The 22936-nt window shown below is 46.1% G+C and overlaps 1 protein-coding gene across 2 annotated transcripts; it reads right to left on the reverse strand.

Annotated features, from left to right (window-relative positions):
- Positions 1 to 5708: 5708 nt before the first annotated feature.
- EGR4 (early growth response 4) lies at positions 5709 to 8042 on the reverse strand. Of its 2 annotated transcripts, none has more exons than XM_045828475.1 (2): positions 7898 to 8042; positions 5709 to 7493 (listed from the first exon to the last, which is right to left on the reverse strand). In XM_045828475.1, the coding sequence occupies exons 1-2, from the start codon at positions 8025 to 8027 to the stop codon at positions 6184 to 6186; spliced, it is 1440 nt and encodes a 479-aa protein (XP_045684431.1). In that variant the 5' UTR covers positions 8028 to 8042; the 3' UTR covers positions 5709 to 6183. The 2 variants fall into 2 exon arrangements, with proteins under 2 accessions (XP_045684431.1, XP_045684432.1); XM_045828476.1 differs by having other exon boundaries at positions 5709 to 7496.
- Between the last annotated feature and the right edge of the window lie 14894 nt (positions 8043 to 22936).

A 22936-nucleotide genomic window follows, 5' to 3' on the forward strand; every position in this document is an offset into this window, starting at 1 on the left:
ATTTCTTTTCTCCTCCAGAAAGTATTCTTAGATTGAACAAATGAGAAATCACTTCTCCTAAGACCTAAATGATTACAGCTCCTATTAACCAAGTGTTAAGCATCATATTAATCATTTTTTGCATATTATTTAATTGTCCTAATAGATCTATCAAGTAGGTATTATTTAAAAATGTACTTTATTTATTTGTTTTTAGAAAGAGGGGGAGAGAAAAAGAGAGAGAGAGAAACATTGATGTGTGAGAGATACATTCATTGGTTGCCTCTTGCATGCCCCTAACTGGGCACCTGGCCCGCAAACCATGTGCCTGAATTGGGAATTGAACTGGCGGCCCTTGGGTGCACAGGTGGACACTCAATCCACTGAGCCATAGCAGCCCAAGTAGGTATTATTATTATGTCCACTTTACAGATGGGGAACTTAAAGTTCGGAGCTCAAAAAATGGCATAGTCAGGACTTGAACTCAAATTACTGAATTCAAAAATCTATGCTTCAATACAGTGGCTTCCTGCCACCTCTTTGCTGTGTTAAGCCCACTGAGCTTTCCTCTGCCAAAATGCAGATTCCCTAAATCCACCTGCCTTTGCAGAAAGCCAAAATTATCCACACATTGTCTTGGTTTTACCTTTGTCTTAGTGATGTCTGTCTGTTCTCACTCTGTGCTTCCTGTATGCAAAAAGAATTCGGGGCATGCTTGTGTATGTATATACATGCTTTTGTGTATAGGTATATACATGCATGTGCATGCAGGGATATACCTTTGTGAGTATGTGCATATCTGAATGCATACATGTGGGTACATGTGGACGTGTGTATGTATAGTGAGTGCACACGTGTATGGGGTGTATGTATGTATGTGTGTACGCAGGTGGGTGTGTGCGTGTGCGCACATGTGTGCATGTGAGTGTGTAACTATGCTACATTTCAGACAACAGTTCCTGCTTGGTTGTTATGGGAACCACAGTTCTAAAAACGTTAAACTGAATCCCACTCCATGTGGGCCAGAGAAACCGAAAGAGAGAGAGAACTGAATGACAAACGCATCTGGGGGCCCAAAGCTAAGGGAGAGAATCATAGACTCAGCAGGAATTGAACAGGCACAGACTAGTCAGAAGTGAGGTCCCACTCATGGGACCCAGTGGCTTGGTGCAGGGCCTCAGTCCTGCTTCTTCCCGTCACTCCCCCCTGATTCTTTCCCTGTTTCATGCTCTCTAACCACCTTTCTTCCTTCCTCTTTCCCATTCACCTTTTCGGTGTTTAGCTCCCACCTTTTTTTTTTTTTTTTGCCAGTGGTTCACACAATAATGAAGCATTTAAGTCTGCTGGGCAGTAGGCTTTGTGACATGGCAGCCACAATGTGAACAACCAAGGTCTCTGCCCTTCAAGGAGCTTAAGGGTGGGAAGATTTGAATAATACACAAGGGGAGGGGAGAGGACAGAGCAAAGGGAGAGATGACAAAGGAGAATGGAAGATGAATTTGGGTCAGATATGGAAGGCTTTAAATGAAGTGTATTTTTTTTATAGGAAGATGGAAGCTGTGGTCAGTTTGGGATAAAACGCCATGAATAAAGTTTTCAGGAAACTACAACAGTAATGATGTGCAATGTGGAATGGAGGGGGAGAACAGAGGCTGTGGGACCACAGGAAGAAGTGTGATAGAGTGCAGGCTCATTTCAAACAGGGCACAGGGGTTGGGGCGAAGGGAGGAAAGAGGACATTCTGGGTTGTTTTACAAACTTTTCCCCATACCCCACTTCATCATGATTCTTATTACTCTTCCCTGTCTCTCCAGAGTGAGAATCAGGACTTTGAATTCAGCCTTTGTTACTGATGTGTGTGTATCAAATTTCTCAGATGCAGTGGAAAGGAGAAAAAGTTGGGAACAACTGGTCCAGGATAGGGTAGGTGCTCAATAATACTTGTGGAATGGCTGGATAGGTGGGTATGCACTGGTCTTGGAGCTGGAAGGCCTAGATTCAAGGCCCACTTCAATCTGTTATCATTTGTGTGGTGCCCTTAAGAAAACCCCCAAACTCATTGGGCCTCAGTTTCCTCCTCTATACAACGAGAAGTCAGATTGGATGTTCTTATAAGCTCCTTTGAACTACAGGTTATTATGAGATTCTTTGTGATTGTCATGACCAAGGTGTTTGTGAATGTGGAGGCTGGCATGGACTGAGGTGCTGGTAATAGGCGCAGAGAGGATAAATGTGGGAAATATTTTAACAGAGAAACCAACATCTTCTGGCTTCAGTTTTCAGCAATACTGTTGAATAGATAACCTCAAGACCCTCCTGCTACACAATATGCAGACTGATTCACAAAATATAGCAGGCACCTGAAATGCTTAGTTGAGCTTGCAAGATAGGAGAGGAAATCTACATGGACCAAAGCAAAGGACCTGAGGTCAGGAAAAGTAAGCATGAAGTGTGCTGTGATCAGCCCCAGGAAGTGTGGGGAGGGAGGCATACACGTAGTGCTCAGGTGTCCTGACCCGATCTCTGCTTGGAGGAGGAGGAGGTGCCTCTGATAATTCATAACTGTGTGAATTAGAGTGTGAACGCCACACCTGCATGGAACAGGAACCTCCAGCCAAGAAATTAACATAAAGATTGGTCTCCATTAGTTGACACTCTGGGAGTGCCTGGCACAAACAAATAACAAAATTGCTCAGGAGAAACATACCCTCAACCCAGGCCACAGAGTATTACTGCCCAGATAAATTCTCACCGAAGACTAGTTTACAAAACTAGTTTACAAAACTAGTCTTCAGTGAGATAAAACCTACAACACATAAAAGGAAACAATGTGCTGTGAATGAAAGTAGATAAGACCCTGAAGAATTTCGATGAGATCCAACAGGTCTGAGCTAGAGCCTGGATGTGGGGGGGAGGGGGTCAAAGGTGAATCCTACAGAACTGTAGTTATTTCAGTGAGTCTAGGAAATCAAACACATGATGGTTACCATTAGCAAAAATTGAATATATGGAAGGATGGCTTGATTTTGGACAGATTGTATTTGAAATGGTGGTGGGATACCCATATGGAGATGTTCATTAGTCAGAACCAAGGGGCTGCAGCTGGGGTGGGGGCCAGCGCTGGCTGACTTAGAAGTCATCAGTGTAGCAGTGACAGATGAAGGCCTGGGGGTGAGTGTGCTCTCCAAGGAGGATGTTGAAATAGGAAAGGTGCGAGCTCAGAACCAAGTCTGGGAAACACCCACATTGTGAGGACCAAATGAAAAAGAGAATCAAGTGAAGAAAATAAGCTCTGTTAGTCCCTAATTCTGCTTGGGCCCTGGGTTTGGATTGATATTCTGATTGCTTGATTTTAATTCTTTCCACCTCCTGCTTAACATTCTTTCCTCTCAGAATCCTGAGGGGACACTCCAGAAAATGCAGCAGTTTCTCTTAGAAGTAACAAGAGGGACTTCTCGGCTGGGGTTCTAGAACTAAGCTGGGCTGTGGTACTAGCACCACTACCAGGTCAGTTTTCTCACCAGCGATATTAGGCCTAGACAGGTGGGAATACAAGATGGAGCATGCACAATAGAGCGGACAGTACTCAACGGCATGCTGCTGAAGGAGGTAAGGGCGAGGTGGGGAGACACCACCCACCCGCAGCCTGTCTGCCCTTCTTCCTTTGTTCAGGTTGTGTGTTTTGGGACCAGTTGCTTGAAATCTGAATCTTTGTGCTCTTTTCTTAGCATGGAAGATGAAGTCAGGTGGTCTGTGCTTATAAATGAAAGGTGTAGTCACTTAAGCAGTAAGACAGTGGGAATCATCATTAGCTTGTCTCCATGCATCTACTGCAGTTACCCATCACGATACCTGGCATCATTTGAGCCTCTCTCTAGGGTTAAACATTGCCCTCTGCAGGCTACTTTTTAAAAAATGTTAACTCTCCTGGAAGAGGTAATACCGAATCTTTTATCACAAAGTTGTTTACTGGATACAAAATAGTCAACCACTGTGAAAGCACTTAACACCTGGGGAGAAAAGTGGGTAGAATTCTCTGACTTGATAATCTTGTCTCTGGCCCACTGGACTGTGGGGGTGGAGGGTGCACACATCCGAGGGCAAAGGGATGAAGAAGCCAAAGGACCAGAAGCTGAGTTGATCTGGCACCACAGCATTGTAAGGCTCCCTCTTTTATTATTATTTTTTAAAAAAGATTTTATTTATTTTTTAGAGAGGGGGGAGGGAGAAAGGAAGAGAAGCAGACAAACATTGATGTGAAAGAGGAACATTTGGTTGCCTCTCATATGCACCCCATCTGGAGATGAACCCACAACCTGAGCATGTGCCCTGACTGGGAATCAAACTGATGACCTTTTGCTTTGTGGGATGATGCCCATCAACTGAGCTACACTGTTCAGGGCTGTAAGTTCAAGAATAGTATGAAGCCTCCCAGACAGGCCCTATTCTTTCCTTAGCAGACAGAAGCTGTTGGGGAAGAGAGATGGGATGCATGACAGACATTTTATGTCCCAAAGTCTGCCCAAGGTGACCAGAAAGAGTGTAAAAGCTTTTGGGTAAGAAGTTCATGGAGGGAAGGGTGACCAAGTGAAATGCCACCTTCCCCATTATAGGGCCATGTTTTCCTCACCACCCTCTTAGCTGCTCTGTCCCCTTAAAAAGCCAAGATAGAATTTACCAGGAGAAGAGTCAGAGAAAGAGGGCTATGCCAGGTGCAGAAATGGACAGTAAGGGGGCTGCTGCCTCCTGGGGAAGATGCTTTGTGGAAAGAGCAGCTAAGGTGGCTGTGAGCCTCTGGCATGCACCCTCTCTTCTCTAGGTTTGGCTCTGCCATCAGTAGTCTAGAAACAGGGGTGTCCAACCTGCGGCCTGTGGGCTGCACCTGTCCCAGGATGGCTATGAATGTGGCCCAACACAAAACTGCAAATTTAATTAAAACATTATGATTTGTGTGTGTGTGTGTGTGTGTGTGTGTGTGTGTGTGTGTGATTATGTGTCCCAATGTATTTAATGTGTGGCCCAGGACAGCTCTTCTTCTCCCAGTGTGGCCCAGAGAGGCGGAAAGGTTGAACACCCCTGGTAGATGAACGCTGTATCCCTTTTGGCACTGACAGCACTTGAGTCCCACACAGATGCACAGGCACTTGCTGGAGGCTCTGTGACACCCAACACACTGGCTTCTGCTGCCGTCCTCACTGCCTGGGGCTCCCTCTAGTTGTGGAACCTGTTTAATCTCTTGATGGGAAGCCTTCCCAAACAGTGCTATTAGGCAGAGGTTCCGCCATTCTGGGGTTGGAAAGAAAAGCACTGGCTTTGAAGCCAGACAGATGTGAGTTTGACTGGGTCTGTCCCTAGCTGGGTTACCCAGAAAGTTAACTACTTTGTTTCCTGGATCTTTGAAATGGAGTATATGAACGCTGCACTCAGGACTGTGAGAATTAAGGAGGATAATATATGCAAAACTTCCAGAAACACCGTGAGCCCTTAGGCTAGCTGTGATTAAATTCATTTGTTAATTCATTACATATTTATTGAATACCTACTACGTGCCACAATGCCTGACAGGAGATGGGTAATGACTCTATGAATGTGAGGAACTCCTTGCTTTTCTGGCACATATTTTCTGGGAGGGGAGAGGAGTTTGGGGGGAAGGGTCAAGAGCTTGGATGGCAGATTCAGTAAGCTTTTAGCACAATAATTTTAATTGCAAAAATAAACAGTTTTGCCAACTGCTTGAGAGTAGCGTCTGCTTTACAAAAATTAACAACAAAAGGAAATAACCCCAAAGCAAAACGTTACATCCAATGGCTGCTGGAAACGACACTGCTGTACAAAATACCGCTCGAGACCGGCTCGGCGCTGCCCCGGCCTGTCTGGGGGCGGGGCAGGGAACTAGCGGACGGTGTTGGGGGTGCGCCAGGTACAAAACGTGGTCTTGAATCCCGAAGAAATACCTGCTCAGTGGGTGGCCTGACAGGACTTCCCTCAAGCGCAGCTCACGCGGAAACCGAGCCTGGACGGCGGGAGCTGTCCACGGAGCTGGTGCTGAACGGAAAGTGTGCGGCAGGAGCTTCAAGGGAACTTTGAAGCCGACCGGAGGCTGGCCTCGGGCTGGGCCGGGAAGAGGAGCGAAGAAGGGGGACGGGTCTTGTGTTCTCCTGCGCGCCGGGCAGCGGTGCCCCAATCTACAAACCTATTTCTTCCTCACAGGGCGGCGAAGGAGAAGCCCAACGAGTAAAAGCCAAGGCCCTTGAGCCGCTCCTCTGCGCGCGCCTTCTGCTTGAGGTGCACCTTGCTGTGCCGCTTCTTCTCATCACTGCGCGCGAAGCGGCGGCCGCACACGTCGCAGGCAAAGGGCTTCTCGCCCGTGTGGGTGCGCACGTGTGTGGTAAGGTGGTCGCTGCGGCTGAAGTTGCGGAGGCAGATGCGGCACTGGAAGGGCTTGTGGCCCGTGTGGATGCGCAGGTGGCGGTTGAGCTCGTCGGAACGCGCAAAGCTGCGCACACAGCTCTCCACCGGGCAAGCGAAAGCCTTGGCGTGCGGCCGCGGACAGAAGCAGCGTGCGCTGCACTTGCCCCCGCGGCGCCCCTTGCGCCGCGCCTTTACCGAGGGGAATGGGGCCGCCGGCCCAGGAGGCTCAGGCACGCCACTGTTCCCAGGGATGTCCGCCGCCACAGGTTTCGGGAAGTCCGCCGCGGCGCTGCAGAGGCTCAGGGGGGAGAGCTGAGGCTGCGCACCCGCCAGAAACTCTTCACTGTCGCCGCTACTCCCTCCTTCCCCACTAGGAGGGGTCAAAAGCCCGGAGAGGCCCTCGACCCCCTCACCTAAGTTACCCGAAGCCAGCGGGAAAGCTTCGTAAGCCCCCGTAGGGTAGAATCTGTTGGCCGAGTCGGCCGGCAGCTCCGCGGGGCAGCTGATAGACAGCAGATCTTCAATCTTGGCTCCCATGGCGGGGAAACGGGCCTCGGAGGAGGCCTGGTAGCCTCCCTGTGAGCTACCGCTCCCTGGGCCCCCGGCAGAGAGCAGCTCCCAGGGAGCGTAGAGACCTTTGAAGGCCGAGGCAGTGTCCAGCGCTGGGGAGGCCGGAGGAGCCCGGCGGCCTGGCTTGACGTCGGGTGGGGAGAGCTGAGGTTCATACAGGCACTGCGACGGGGCGCCAGCCGAGGGCAAGGCCTCCCAGAACGCTTCTGGGAAGGCTGCAGCTCCCAGATCTGGGGAGTAAAGGTCCGGGGGACCCGGCAGCAAGGCGTCGGGGCCTGAGGGAAAAGAGGCGTCCAGTGGAGACCGGGATGCTGGCACGTCAGGGCCAGGGAAAGGTGCCAGGCCCAAGATGCCCGACATGAGGTTGAAGAGTGACTCCGGGTCGTGCGGGTGTTCGGGCACTGCCTGGATAAAGAAGCTACCGCTGTAGCTGAGGCTGGGAGGGGGTGTGGGCGCAGGCCCCTCCAGGAAGCAGGAGTCGGCTAAGTCTCCTCCGGTGCCACAGCTGCTCAAAGCCCAGCTCAAGAAGTCGCCTGCTGAGGAAGGAGCAGGAATCAACCCCAGGCACATGAAAGGGCGCGCCTCAGAGTCTGCAGCCCTTACACAAGGATCCCTTGGTGCGCATTGACACATAAAATGCCGTTTTGCACATTTTAATCCAGTTGGAGCCGGCACACACCACAGGACGCACACAAAAACATGCATACGCAAAACACACGTGCACAGGCAAAAAGGACACCTTGATACACGCACAATTTCCTGTGGAGGCGCTGGCGGCCCGGTGGGGGTGCCAATGGCGGTGCGCACCCCAAGACTCCCCCGAGCTCCCTACGATCCCTACCCCCACACCTCCTGCGTCCCAGACCCTGTCTGTTCTCAGGCACTGTGTGCCCCCGCATTGCGCGGCCGTCTGAGCAACCCCGGCCAAGCTCCTTACCTCCGGTGTAGCCAGCGGCCGCGTCCCTGGCGGGCAGCTGGGGCAGTTCGGTGCTGGGTTCCGAGCAACAGCCCTCGGAGGACTTGACCAGAAGAGAGTCGGGGCCGGAAAACTCGTTAAGGTGGAGCATGGCGCGGCAGCGGCTGCGGGGGGCCGGGGGCCTCGCCCGCTGGGCTTGGGCGCGCACGGACGGCGGGGAAGGCCGGCTGTCGGGGCGCCCTGCGCCTCGCAGACCCAGGCGCTTGGGCTCCTGGCTCCCAGTGCTCACCTCCTCAAAAGGGGTCAGGGGGCCGTGGTGTTCTTACTCGTTGGGGCCGGCCTCAAGCGGCTGCTAGTCGCTTCTCCAAAGCGCAGCCGGGCTCCCCCAAAACCTCGGCCCCCCCCACTTATATAGCAGCGGCAGCGCTGGCTCAGGGCTTCCGACTCCCGGGGCCACTGCCATTTCGGGAGGCCCCGGCCCTGCCGCCGTGACGTAAATGCCCAAACATGGACACAGGATGTGTGCCGGGGACTCCCGAAAAGGAAAACTCTGGCTGTGACGTCGTCGCCGCCGCCGCCGGGCCGCGCCGCAGCGTGCGCGCGCGCTCCCCAAGCGCGGAGACCCGTGCGCGCAGGGGCCGCGGGTGCCCCCGGCTGGGTCGCTGCGCCGCGTGCGAACGGCCGTCCAATAAGTGCGCTTTTCGCCTGGAGGCGGAGGACGAAGGATGGCGAAAAAAGACAGCGTGGGTTTGGGGATTTCACGGTTTGGGGAGGGAATCCACTCTTTGCCACTTACTAGTTGTGTCATTTAATCTCCCTAAATGTCACTTTTCTCACCTGTTAAATGGAGATATGTGTATGTGTGTACATAAATTTGTTATAAAGAGCAACTGCGTTAGAGCATATTAAGCTCTAGGCGCGGAGGCACTCAGTAAACCAGAGAGATTGTTGCCGTTCTTCGTCATTTGCTTACACATGTGTTTTTAAGTTTATAAATAGTTTTTTAAAGTTTATTCTAGGAAAACTAACATTTAAATTATAAAGGATTATACTACTTGCTAATAATGGTGAGAGGAAAAAGTCATTTAGTACCAAAGGTTATATCCTCAATTGAGAAGTGAAAGTCTCTCTTCATTGTACCCACCTACCTCCTGAGGAAGCCACAGCTAAGCTTCCTGTTTATTCTTTCAGGAAAACATTGTGCTGTATGAGAATACACACTGCCCTACAATATAATTTTCCCCGTTTATAATAGCTGAGAGATTGCTCCATGTCCAAAGATACAGAGCTCAGCCACTCTTTTTTAAGGCTGTATAATGCTCCTTTGTAAAAGGAGTGCAATGTATCCACTGTCCATGATCCTATAGCAAGTCCCCAATCTTTGGCTTTTATTCACATTGTTGTACTTAACATTCTCGACTATATCTGAACATATCTGATCATATCTGTGGGATAAATTGCAAAAAGTGTAATTGGGGTCAAATGCTATGTAAAATTTTGAAGGACCACTGGCAAATTTTCCACTGTTGAAGTACAGCCAATTCCTATTCTCTCTTCCTTCACCTACAAGGTATGAGAGAATTCTTTAGAACTTTTTTCTGCCTTCATATAAATGCAACGATGTTGACTCCAGCAAAACACAGGATAAGTTCCCCTGGAATCAGGGAATCACTGGGCTCCTGAAAAGCTTCAAAATACAAAAACCAAAAAACAAAAAACACAAAAAACGCAAACCTTAAGGGGGCTGTTAATCTTGGCGGCATGTCAGCCAACTTTCACAGAGAAGTGTGCCTACCCTCCTGAGCTTATCCTGCTGTGCTTTTCCCTCTGTCTTATTTCCTCATCTTTTTTTAAATTTAATTTTATTTTGTGGTATAGCTCACTTAACTTCTTTCTGGAACCAATTTAGGGGATTAAATAAGCATATGGGATAGCATATTTTTCTTTACAAACAGCATCAATTCTTTGGATTCTGGGTGCTGGATGGTGGGGAAGGCAGGCCTGGGTTTCCTCCTTCCTGAGAATGAGACCAAAGCCATTCAGGGGGATGGGCTACAGCATGATCTGCGGTGTTATCTCCCAGCCTCCCTTGCTGACCGATACTTTCTTTTTCAAAAGAGTGTCAAGAATGCCCAAGCCCCACCAAATTCTCAGGCCTTTCACCCAATGTCCATTATCCAAACATTCATTCATTCAGCTTCTCAATTTTCATTCCTTAAGTGGCTACTGTGGACTAAAAAATAGATTTTGTTTCTTATTCTATCAGGACCCTGAGACCCATCGCCATTCCTTGCTGCCCATTCTCTAACCCACAAGGACCCTCCACGTGTGCTCTTGGAATATGTCATCACATGATCACTTGCAAAACACATGCAGACACACGTTCATCTGGTGTCTGGAAATCATACAAAGGTCTTCTCAGAGTCATGCACGGACAGCATGTTTTAACAAATGCCACAGATAGAGTTTTATGTTAGCAGCACATGTTTGTGTGTATGTAGGAAACACAGAAACCCAGCACATGTCTGTAAGGATTAGACACACAGAACACTATTATTTTAAACTCTATTTCAGACCCAAGTTTGATTCTAATCCAAATGTATTGCCAAGACCAGGTGAGTCCACACGAGACATGCAGGGCACACATGTCTCAAATCCATTCTGGCATTTTGCTGCCTGGGAGGGAGGGGGAGCGGAGGGGTTTGGCTAGGCAGGTGTCCAGGGCTCCCCAGGTTTCCCCGTCGGGCCAGATTGGCCATCCCCAGGTTCCCTGTCCCTTCTGTTGTTCTGCCCTCTGCCACAGCATTCCTTCTCCATCTTAGTCATGGTTAAGTCCCCTAATCTTTGGTAGATTCCCAGGCCATTGCTGCTCTCTGCCAAGAGCCCTTGGGTTAGGTCTGCATTAAGACAAGGGTCCAACTCCCCCTGCAACTTTCTCTTGTTAAGGCCAGGCCTGAGGGCAGATCTGGGAAGGGAGGAGTGAGTAGGAGAGGAGATGGGGAACACAGCCTGTGCTCTAGGTGTGGGCTGGCACACACGCCCATATGGGCACCACTCACTTTCAGTGAACACACAAACGCACACATTCTCACACACAGATGGTTACCTGTGGAGGGCAGTTGCATCTGCATTTGGTGCCTTGAGGAGGAAGAGGAAATGTAAAGGTGGAATGGACATTTTGTAGTCCTTCACAAAACAGCCCCTTTTATTATACCTCCCCCGCAATTTTAACAGCTTAAAAAGAGGTTCTGGACCCAGATAGAATAAAGCGCATTAGGAGAGGATGGAAGAGAGAAGAACTTAGACCTGTGAGCTCCACTTCAATTCACATTTCAGATATAAAGACATAACTTGACACAATGGTAAAAAGAGAAATCACATGCATTGAGCACTTAACAAACATATCATTTAATCATCACACAAGCTCTATGGAGAAAGGAATTGTAGACCCATTTCACAGATAAGGAAATAGACTTGAAAAGGTTAAATAACTTGTCCGTGGCCACACTTCTATTCATTGGTGGGAGTGAGAGTCAAGCCCATGCTAGCCTACTCCACAAGATAATTTAGGAAAAAGCCATTCATTTTACAAAAGGATTCGCTCTAGGATGACTTTATATGCAGGATCTCCAGCTAGGTTTTCAGGTAGGGTATAATGTGTAAACTCGATCTGGCTGGTGTCCATCCCTGCAAGAATTCCCTGGAGTGATGCCGTGGATAACAACACCATGGGTCATATTAGGCATGTACTGAGGAGGAGTGCCTACAAGGTCCTTGGAAGCCAGTGTGGAAGTTGTTGTTGTTGTTGTTGTTGTTGTTGTTGGTGGTGGTGGTGGTGGTGTGTGTGTGTGTGTGCTTGGCCTTTGGGCAGAGTGAGAGGAAAGTTCCAATTCCACAGCAAAAGGTAGGGGCAGGAAAATTTACTTTCCAGACAAACACTGGACAAACAATGAGTGAATGAATTAATGAATGAACAAATTCATTCATCAAATATTCACTGAGCACAGCTCTGTGCCAGGCACTCAGAGGGCCCTTCAGATGCTGATGCTGCGCTGGACGGTCTGGATCCAGGGAGGGAGAAGAGGGAGATCAGGGGGAGTAAGCCCAGCCCTCGTCATGGTTCTGGTAAGGCTATTGCCCCTCCCCCACCCACCTTGATCTTTCTGCTCTAAATATCATTGTGTTCAAATAATAGTGTATGTATTTTAAAAGACTCCAAGAAGACAGCTGCCTTGGCGTATTAATCATGAAGAGGCCAGCACTCAGTCTCCATGGCGACTCCTGACAGAGCAGGGGAGCAGTTCCACATCCCTCTTCCCGGGGCCATGGAGATGCAGGAATGCACCTCTCCATCTTCTCTTCTCTCTGCCTCTCCTCTCCCCTCTTTCCTGTCAGTTCTTCTCTCCCACTCTCCCCCTCCACGCCCCTTTTTTTCTCTTCCTAAAGGATTTATTTAAGAGCAGGGGCAGAAGCAGGCTCTAGCTGCCAAAGGAACAAGGAATAAGGAACAAGGAACAAGGACAAGGCTGCAGCAGAGACGAAATTTGCCTCCAACTGCAACCTCTGCAGTACATGACTACCCAGTTCAAGGCCCCTGCAGTACCCCTAGGCTTCACTGGCCATGAGGGCGGAACGAGCCTGATCATCTGTCCCTGAGGGAGGGGACCCATATCAGGGTCCTTCCCTGTCCCCTCCCTCTTCCCTGACCACAGCCAGACATTGGTTTATGGTTTGAGTCCTTATGGTTGCTATTTTTTTAATGCTCACAAAAATAATATAGGCTCATTGGGAAAAGGCAAACATGTTAAAATTTTTAATGCAAAAAATGAAAATATCTTTCCTAATTCTGTACCCAAATATATATACATTTAAATACTTTCAGGTTGATTCTTATAGTCCTTGCACATTCATTCAGCATTCATCTATTCAGTCGCAGCACCGTTGTCATCATCACTATTTATACCAATGGTAGCATACTATACGCACTCTTGTAGTTAATGTTATACCTTGAATGGTTTTTCTTTTCCCCTAGTCACGGTACAGACTAGTCTATAGGACTGTTAACACCTGCCCCAGGGTATTTCATTATGTAGACTTACATAATTTTTTAACTTGATAGTGTCTTGTTTTTCACTGTTATAAAGAATCTGGTTGTGCATAGCCTTTTACGTATACTTGGTGCACCGATGGGGGTAGTAATAATACAGTATGCTAGCTAACATTTATATACCACTTACTATGAGCACTGTTTTTCAGGTATTGAGAGCTGTTTTCCTCCCAATACAAGAGATTTTAAATTCTCTATTTTATTTTGAGTATATACACTGTTTGAATTCTTCAAACAAGAGGAGCAAGTTTCTCTAATATGCTTATTACACTGGTAAGTTTGAAGACACAGCTGTGAAGTGTTTGCTCCCTTTGGGATAAAGTGTGCATGTGCAATGCAGTGCGTGTTCTGGCTGACGCAGAGAAGGCCTGCGGTGTTCCTGCAGCTGCGGCTCCATTTCTTGCTGCCGGCTCTTGTCATGGTGTTGGAATGCAATCTATTTGACATGTGACTGGATGCGTTTCTCCAGTATTTGTCCATGAACCCTTTGAGGGCAGGCCATGTTCACAGCCTCAGTGCTTATGACTTGGTCTGGCACACACCATTTTTCCCATGATGGTTAATAAAAATCTGCTTAAGAAAGTAAGGAGAATCTTCTTCTGTGATCGTACAATTTTAATGGTTCAGTTCTTAGGTGATTAAGACACAAGATATTCCAAGACCCACGTTTCCACTTATTTCTGAGTCTGCCAGACTCTGTTCTGGTCTTGAGAGCTTTGCATACACTCACCATTTGTTCCTCACAACAACTTGATGAGTGCTATTATTATCTCTATTCCATAGACAGGAAGTTAGGAAACTTGTCCAACCATACAAGGTTAGTAAATGATGGTGCCAGGATTTGAATTTACAGTATAACTGTAGGATAGATTCCAAAAAGTGAAATTTCTAGTCAAAGGTAAAACATTTAAAATTATAATCTATATTGTCAAAACTTCTAACAAGATCATTCCAATTTTGGGGCCAGAGAGTGCATATGAGAACCAACTGAAAGAGATATTCCAGTGGTATTTTAATTAACATTGTAAAAATTCTCAGTAAGGACAAGAATCTTCCCAAAGTGCCTTTGTTTTTCCTTTTCTGTGACATAGGGGCCTAGTGCTTCACCCAAAGACCTCTGAGTGAGAGGCTTCCTCATGCTCCTCGACCCCGCAGTGGGCACTGGAGATGAGGCTGCTCCAGCATGGACTGGGGTGGGGGTGTGGAGGTGAAAGCTTCTGTACCCTCATTACTTTCATTCCTTCTAGTTTGGGTCATTGGGGAGGTGGAAAGGAGAATAAGATGGCTACAAACTATTTAGGAAAAGCTTCTTAGATTCCTCAAAGACAACTCCTGAGCTCTTTTCCCACAGGAGAGAGGGAGGTCATTCTCTCTCTTATCTTTCAGTCTACATTCCACCTTGGACAAAGTGCACATTGGACGGAGCTGAGAGGTAGATGATCACAGCAGAGTTGTGACTAGGATGGATTTTAGGAGGGTAAGAGGCAGGGCCATGGACATGTGACTTCTCCACAGCACTACCCACCCTGGCATTTGTCAGGAGCCTCCCATCACCCCTTTGTTATCTAAGCCTGGTTTTCCCTTTTTGAGCAATAATGGACTTGAATCTTGATCATTCTATTTGTTTAGGTCATGGTGTTCAGAGTGCTGATTTTCAATTCATGAGTTGAGAAGGTGAAAAAGGGGCTGAGGAAGTAGACTGAGAAGCCTATAGCTGTAGAACAGAACTGGGGAAAGGAACAAGCCTGCTAAACCTACCTGGCATGTTTCTCTTCTCCCCGGCTTCCTCCTGCTTTCTCTCACCTGAGCTTATCTTACTGTCTTTAAAAAATTATTTATTTTTAATAATAAAGGGAAGGGAAAGGGAAGGGAAGGGAAGGAGAAGGAGAGGAAGAGAAACATCTATGTGTGAGAAAAACACCTATCAGTTGCTTCTTGCACACCCCCAACTGGGGACCTGCCCCACAACCTAGGCATGTGACTGGCTGGGACTTGAACTAGTGACCTTCCAGTTTGTAGACTGGTGCTCAATCTACTGAGCCACACCAGCCAGGGCTCATTTCCCTGTCTTCTATCTTTTCCCTTCCCCATCTTGCAATAGTGTTCCGTAAAGTCCTTCAAAGTGGATTGGTTGGTGTACTGGAATCTGACTACATAACTCGACCATACCTGGCAGTTTATCTGCAGTGGGGCCATTGAGCCATAGCCTGCATGTCCCTGAAGCATTAGGCTAGACTTATGGTTGCAAGTGACAGAAATTACTTGAAATGGTTGCAACCTGAATTAGTTTAGACCAAAAAAAAAGAAAAGAAAAGAAAAGAAATGGAATTTATCAGCTCCCAGAATCCAAAGGGGCATCAAACAATCAGCCTGCAAGGGGTTTGGGACCCTCTCAGGAGCCAGTGGGACCAGGGGCTAAGAGTTTTCCAAATGCTCTTAATTCATCTTTTCTCTCAGTGATGCCTGGAAATCTGGCCACTAGAGGATTCCCTGTACTTTGTGTCAACCTGCTGTGAAAAACAGATCATTGTCCTCAAATTCCAGGTAGGAAAGACCTCTGCTGTCCTTCCTAGGACAATAATCTGGCTAGGGGGCAGGCTAATATATAGCTGATAAAACCACTAGGGGCTTTCCAGGTACAGAGGACATTCAAGCCCATTGAGCCACACTGGCCAGGGCTGCTAGGGGCTTTTGATTGTGTTTTGAGAGCCACTGCTGGAGAAGAGGAAACCGCTGGGAGCCAGGAAGCCTTCTAAGAGGCCTCAACCTGGAACACTGAGGGCAGGAGTCAGGTAGCAATGGGCTCTGGCCCGTTGCATACCAGGGGCAGAAACAGAGAGTTCCCTCCGCTAAACAATGCCCCTGGAGCAAGTCACCTACTCCATCTGTCTGCTAGCTCCAAGGAACACAGCCCAAAATAAAAATCCCTAATTAGCAATTCCTGCAATCCAAAGCAAAACAATGTATTTGTTTCCTAGAATAATCTGGAGCCATATTCAGCTTGGCAACCAGTGTGTCCCACACATTCATGCAGTGTGCCATGTGAAGACTCCAGCAGGGATCTTTACTAAGTCAGGGTATGAGGGGGAGGGCTCCGGGCGTCCCCTGCTTAGGCAGCCGCAAGCAGGGGCCCAGAACAGGCCTGGCTTTATCAATGCTGTGCAGCGGGTGTCTGTTACAGGGTAGATAGGGAATGAAAGGAACTTCAGTGGGACTTCTAAACACCAGTTCCCACAGAGGCCAAACCAGGGACATGTGGCTGTCAGGCTCCTAGAGAACCCATTGTGGAGGACTGATCTCCAGCCCAGGAGTCAGGGAAACTGATTCTACCTGACCTCTGTTATTAGCTTGTTTTGTGACCTTGTACAAATTATCAGTCCCTTCTGTGCTTGCATTTTCTCACCTGGGAAATGGGGGCATGTTATTTGCTCTGCTCACAGTCTGAGGATTAAGAGCTAGAAGGAACACATTAGGTAGTTGAAGCACAAGTATTAACTGCAGCAAGGAGAGGACGTGAGAAGCAATCTCTCGAGTTAAGAAATAGTGGATCACACTGCCCATAGTGCTCCCTGTGTTTTCTGTCCACCTCCTCACATGGGGGTGGGATTGGTCACCATGACCTGAATGTTATGAATGTTTTTTTTCCTTCCAATCCTTGCTCTCATTGGTTCATTTATCCATTTATCTAAATATTTATTGAGGACTTTGCATATCAGCCACTTCAACAAATTATCACAGAAAGGTGTGACACATGTGACAGTGGGGGAAGGACAGGGTGGTTTGATACGGTCTCTTCTGAGATAACCACCTTTCTTAATTCTATCCCTTAGGATTAGTTTTGCCTGTCTTGAACATAATAGACATGGAGTAATTCAATGTGCACTGTTTTGTGTCTGTTTTTTTTTGCTTGACACAGTGTCAGTAGATTCATCCACTCATGTTTTGCATGTGTCAGTATTCTTTTTTTTAAATCACAGACTAATTTCCATTGTTTGAATATACCACAGTTTGTGTATCCACTCTGTTACTGAGGAAAGTAGGTTTTTGTTATTGTTGTTTGCTTTTATGTTTGCTTGTTTTGAGGATGTCAAAAGGAAAATAATTTAGAAATAAATTAATCATTTATAAATAAATGATAGTGAAAAGATATAACAGTTATAAATTCTTGTGGCATAAGCTCTAAAAAATATTTTTAAAAGTATGAACAAAAGATCAAATTTACTTAGGCCAAAAAAAAAGCCTTCAAAAAATCTAGTAATAAACTCAAGAATGTGCCAGATGAATATGAAGAAAACTATAAGATTTTCCTGAAGAGCATTAAAAATAGAATAAGTGGGGGAATCGTTTTGGGGATGAAAAGACTCAATCTGTATTATAAATATGTCGCTGTGTCAGTGGCAGTAGGCTCCCTGTGAAGCAGACATTAAGATGGAGTGAGGAGTGCCAGGGGTCTATTTGGGGGTAACACGTGTTGGGTATAAGAGCAAGACTGGGCAGAAGAGCCCCGGCCTGCGAGGCACATCTGACGGTTTCAGTAAACCCAGGGACGAGTTCTAGGCAAAAATGGCCATGAGAAGACTCTTGCACTGGGAAGAAATGGCCAGTTCCCTAGTACCCTCTCTGCACTCAGTTCTTGGTGGGGGCCTTCCTGGAAAGCGCATGGCCTTAAAATGGAATGTAAAAGGAAAAGAAAACAGAATCTTAAAAATTCTATTATTTTCCAAAAACAACAAAAATATGAAGTATTGAAGTATAAATAGAACAAACAGTAAAATCTTTAAAAAGAAATGGATATTTTATTGAAAGATATTACACAAAGATTTAATTAAGTGGAGAGACACATCATTTTCACATATTGAAAATTAAGAAATTTTAAGATAGTGGACCTCCCCAAATTCACTGATAATGTAAACAAACACAATATAATATTTTTGTGATGGTTCTTGACCAGTTGATTATAAAATATTTATGAAAATGCAAAGGATGAAGAGCAGTTAAGATGCTTTTTGAAAGCAATAAGGACAGGTGGGGGGAATCATGCTGCTTAACATTAGGACCAGCTGTGGATCTGTGGCAGAGAGTGAGGTTTATCCTGCGGAGTAGAGAAATGTGATGGACTAGAGGGTCTAGAAACATACCCAGGAATTTAAAAAATGCCAGTAATATGTAGTTTTTTTAGGAATCAGGGTGCAATTTGGCAAATTCTAAAACATGTTTGGAATAATATGAAATAATCAAGGGAATTCTTAAAATTATGACTAATGCTCTATTAGACATCAAAACCTATTAAAATAACATAATGCTAGAGCAAGGATACCCACGTGGATCAGTGGGATAATGAAACAGAAAAAAAAAACAAACTAAATCTATAAGGAATTTAGAATATGGTAAAAATAGAATTGCATAGTAATGACAAAAATTTGATCATTGAATAAATGGCATTGAGAGAACTGGGTAGACCTGTGGTAAAAAGTAGCATACATATTTTATAAGATATTCAAAAGTAAATCCCAGTTGTAGCACAAAAATATAATAACAAACCTAAAACTGTAAGATAACAAAAAATGTACAGAAGAGTATTTTCCTAATCTTGGTATTAGCATGAAATAAAACTCAGAGGCCATATTAGAAAAGACTGGCACATTTTTCGATGTGAAACATTTAAATGTTGTTTGACAAAAGGCATCATAAACAAAATTTAAAACAAAGGACAGTCCTGGAGAAAAAAATGTTTCTATTTATGTAATAGACATGGTTTAATATTGAAAAAGTGATTACAAAGAAATTTAAAGAGACAACTTAATAGAAAAATAACCAGAGGATCTGACAGGCAGCTTAAAAAAAGGAATAATACAAATGATAAATGACAAAAAATGTTCAACCTCATTGCTAATACAATAAATGCAAATCAAACAACGAGATAAAAGAGACAAAGATTTTTACCCTTCAGACGGGCAAACGTTTAGAAGGTTTATAACATTCCACATTGGTGTTAAAAAAGAATGAAGTGTACCTCAATATAATTATGATAATTCTTATGATTACATTTTATTTTATTATATATTTTTTTAAGTTTAAAAGCAACACAGGACAATACACATGGAAAGATCTTATTTTTGAAAAACAAACAACTGAATTCACGTGTGTGTGTTTCTGGTGTGTCTGTGTCTGTACGCGCTTAGAGAAAGGCTGTGAAGGCCTTCCCATTAAACCGTTAAGACAGTTAACTCTGGGGAAATGTGTGTGGAGGGCTCTTTGCGTTTCACTTTACATAAAACTCTGTTTCAAATTTTTAAACAATAAGAATGCATTTAAGAATAAAGCTTAATACATAAGATGTGAAGGTTAAAAGGGAAAAATAGTGAGAAGATAGAACTAGAAGGCTGAAAATTAGAAAGAAAAGCAGTAAAATATAAAGATGAGGATAGAAGAACAATGAAAATAGTCCACATCAAGACAACAACAACAAAAGACCACAAAATATGTTCAAATAGCACTGAGACAGATGTCTATTGCATCAAATAGATCTTTCTCAAAATAAGGGGAACAGAGTGACGGGAGGTCAGTTCGAGGTGGGCTGTGGTCCCAGGGGCAAGGGATCCCTCTTCCAAGGCTGGCTGTGGCCAGGATGAGCTCTCATGGCCTTCCGGGGCTGCAGCTGGTATCCCTGCACATCCTGCCTTTGGAGGGCCCATCTCTTTGGCTAATCTCTCTCTCCCTTTCTCTCTCTCATTTTTCCTCCCCAGGCTAAGTTCAGCCTTCTGCCAAAGCAAATCTCCTTGGACTCTGCCTGCTGTATCCATGTCTTTCCTGGTCCTTTGGCCATCACAACTGGGTCATCATCCTGGTGAGGAAAGAACAGAGGCCCCTGAGCCGCTTCTCGTGGAAGCTACTTTGTCACCATCCAGGTTAAGGTAGGAAGTGGTCTGCAAACTTGGTGGGCAAGTTGTGAGGACCCCACAACTCACTCTATTTTCACAAATGCATCCTATCAGTACGTGGGTTCCTTAATTTCCCTTGTTTAACACGCCATTGCCCTTATAGTTGTTTTGTTTCAATGACGGTGATTAAGAGAAGAATCAGTCATCATCCCAAGCACAAACTGTCTATTTGCAAATGAGAGAGTCGGCTGATTTACTTCCCTGGACAGTGCTTTTGGGCAGTCTCTCTCTTCACTGGGTTGTTATTATTTCCACTACTGGAGCCCTGTTGTTGAGCTCCACACCCCCACCACCGTGGAAGATCCAGAGTCTCCCAGGACCGTTTGGGAAACACGTGTAAGCAGAATTAATCAGCTGTTGGGCACCAGCAGTGAATCCCCTCAAGCGGCATTCCAGTGGAGCAGGGGCCGGGCAGGGGGTGGAGGTGGGAGAGGTGAGCCTGGCAGTCTTCAGCTACATCGTTGCTAAGTTCTGATTTGCTCCTTTCCTGGATGGCTGTGTTGGCTCACCTTGGAAACAGTCACTTTCCTGGAAGCTCCTCATACAGGCTGCGGGCTGCCAGCACCTATGCCTCCGAGCTCCCTGCTGCCTGTGGTTCAGCTGCCTTCAAGAGCTTCCCATCTCTTGTGTTATTAGAGGCTGAGCCTTTTTCCAGAGCAGCAGGAGTGTCCACACTCCCTTCTTTGGAGTGTTAGCTTTGTGGGAGTGGCTGGAAGAGAAGGAACGGTGTGTGGAAAGAAGACGGACTGAAACTCATGATTGAAAATATTCAGTCTCTCTATCTGTTTTAGAAAATTAAAGAACAATGGCACAGTGGGGTCCAAACTGATTGTTCAACGGGGGGATGAATGAGATCCCTGCCTTCCTGTGGGTCACCTGCTTTCCAAAGGCTGCCCCACCACCAGGGTGGGGTCGATGCTAGAATCTGCCCCGTCTTTGATGTAGAAGAAGTGTTAATGGATTCATAGAGAGACTGAGCCCAAAGTCCACTAGCTTCAGTAGTCCATGTTTTGACCAAGTGAATGGCTCTGGATTAAAATGAATGGATTTTTGGAAAACTCATTGGGGATAGAGTGGGCACTCAGGTCAAATGACTAGAGAATAATCCTAGCTAATACAGACTGCTAACTGTGTGCTAGCACTTCATCTGTGCCAGCTCACTTCCTGCTTATCACATTTCTAAGAGGTATAGGTAGCTTCACTGTCCACATTTTATAGACGAGGAATCTGAGGAACAGAGAGTTTGTGTTTTAATTCAAGATTGAGGAGCTGGAAAGTGGGAGATCTGGGACTCAAATGCAGAAGTTGGGCTCTGGACTCATGTTCCTAACCACTGCACTCTACGCTCCATGCTTCCCCAGGCCCTGCACAGCACCTTCCCACCAGTGTCCTGACCCAGCCCCTGCTTTGGCTCTCCAACCCTGGGAGCCCGGTATGTAACCCCGGACCTGCCCCTCCCGAGTCAGCCTCCCGGGGTGGCAGGTCCCAGGGCTGATGCAGCCCCTCATCTTCCCCGGCATCTGTGCCCAGCCCTCCTATCACTTTGGCCACAGTGGCTTTATCCTAAGGGACTCTCGGGCCTTCTGGAAAGCCCAGGAGTGTGGGTGAAATTCATAGGCTACCCTTCCCCATGCGCTTTGTCCTTGTTGCTTCTCACCCACCCTTTCTAACCCTTCAGGCATGTGGTGTCCTTCTCTCTTCCCCAAGCCCCTCACTCATAGACTTCTCCAATGAGGCTCTCCCCGGCTTTCCCTCCAGGACCCAGCACAAGGTCACCCAAATTCCCTAACAGACTAGTCCTTCCCCTTCTCACTGTATGTTTGTTGTCCCCACTCCTTTTTAAGTTTTGGCAAAATTCTGCATTTTTATATAAGTTAGTTATTTGTGTGGACACCTATCTCCCCTATGAGACTCCACACTTCTGGAGGGCAGGCACCACTCTTGTTCATCTTTGCAGCCCTTTCAGCAGCCAGCCGAGGACTTAGCTCACATTAGACCCCATGCACATTTGGCCAGATGAATTGCCAGAGGGGTACAGGTTATTCCTGGCCCCACAGTTCACTCACCACACATTCATTTAATAACAGCTGACCCAGTCATTTCTAATCATTCTGTCATTGCAATCTCATGGGAGTCCCAGATTCTGGGTCTATTCATGCCACTCAGACTCATAGCATGGCAACCATCGTATTCTGCCACGTATAATGTGCTCCCATGTATAATGTGCACCCACGTTTTTGGCCCAAAATTTCAGGAAAAAAGTCTTTCATTTAAATTTTTTAAATTCAATTATTCATTTATTTATATTTAGAAACAAAACTGATTATCGTATTCCAGGGTATGATTTTGCATATGGATATCGTTATTGCTTTCTAGAGTTACACTTTTAATGTATGAGCATAAATGAAAGAATTAAAAACATTTATGTGGATATGGAATTAGTACCACCCATGTATAATGTGCATCCTCCCTAAAAATTTGGGCAAAAACTGCACATTATACACAGCAAAATATGATATATGTGTGTAAACACTTTTGAAGATTTTAAAGGGAAGTTTTTGCCAAGTGGATGGAGGGAGCTGAGAAAGCTGAAGATCTCCCTATTGAATCTCCGATTTGTAAGTTAGGAAGTTCCTGCCTCAGACCTATTGAGACCTCTAGGATTTGGAGTGTGGTGGAAGAGACGTTTATAATTTCCACATGCAAAACATGATAGGATTGTAGAGATTTTACTCTTTTGTGACTTTTGTATTTTCTAGACATTTAAAAAAAATTCCATTTAATAGATAAGAACACGGATTTGCTGAGGGCTTACTGACTCTTCTTCTGTTCACCCTCATCCCCATTTATAACTTCAATTAATTCATTTTAATAATGCAATAAGAACCTACAAAATTTCCGAACAAAACTAGGCCCTTGGCTGCAACCCACATCTAACTATGTGGTTCCCTCATTCCAGCCTTCACCTTCCCTCACCCCAGGTGACTTCCAATCAGACTTTCAATGCTGTAA

This window comes from Phyllostomus hastatus, unplaced genomic scaffold (genome assembly GCF_019186645.2).
Source record: "Phyllostomus hastatus isolate PE091 unplaced genomic scaffold, TTU_PhHast_1.1 phas_scaffold_78, whole genome shotgun sequence".
Lineage (NCBI taxonomy): Eukaryota > Metazoa > Chordata > Mammalia > Chiroptera > Phyllostomidae > Phyllostomus > Phyllostomus hastatus.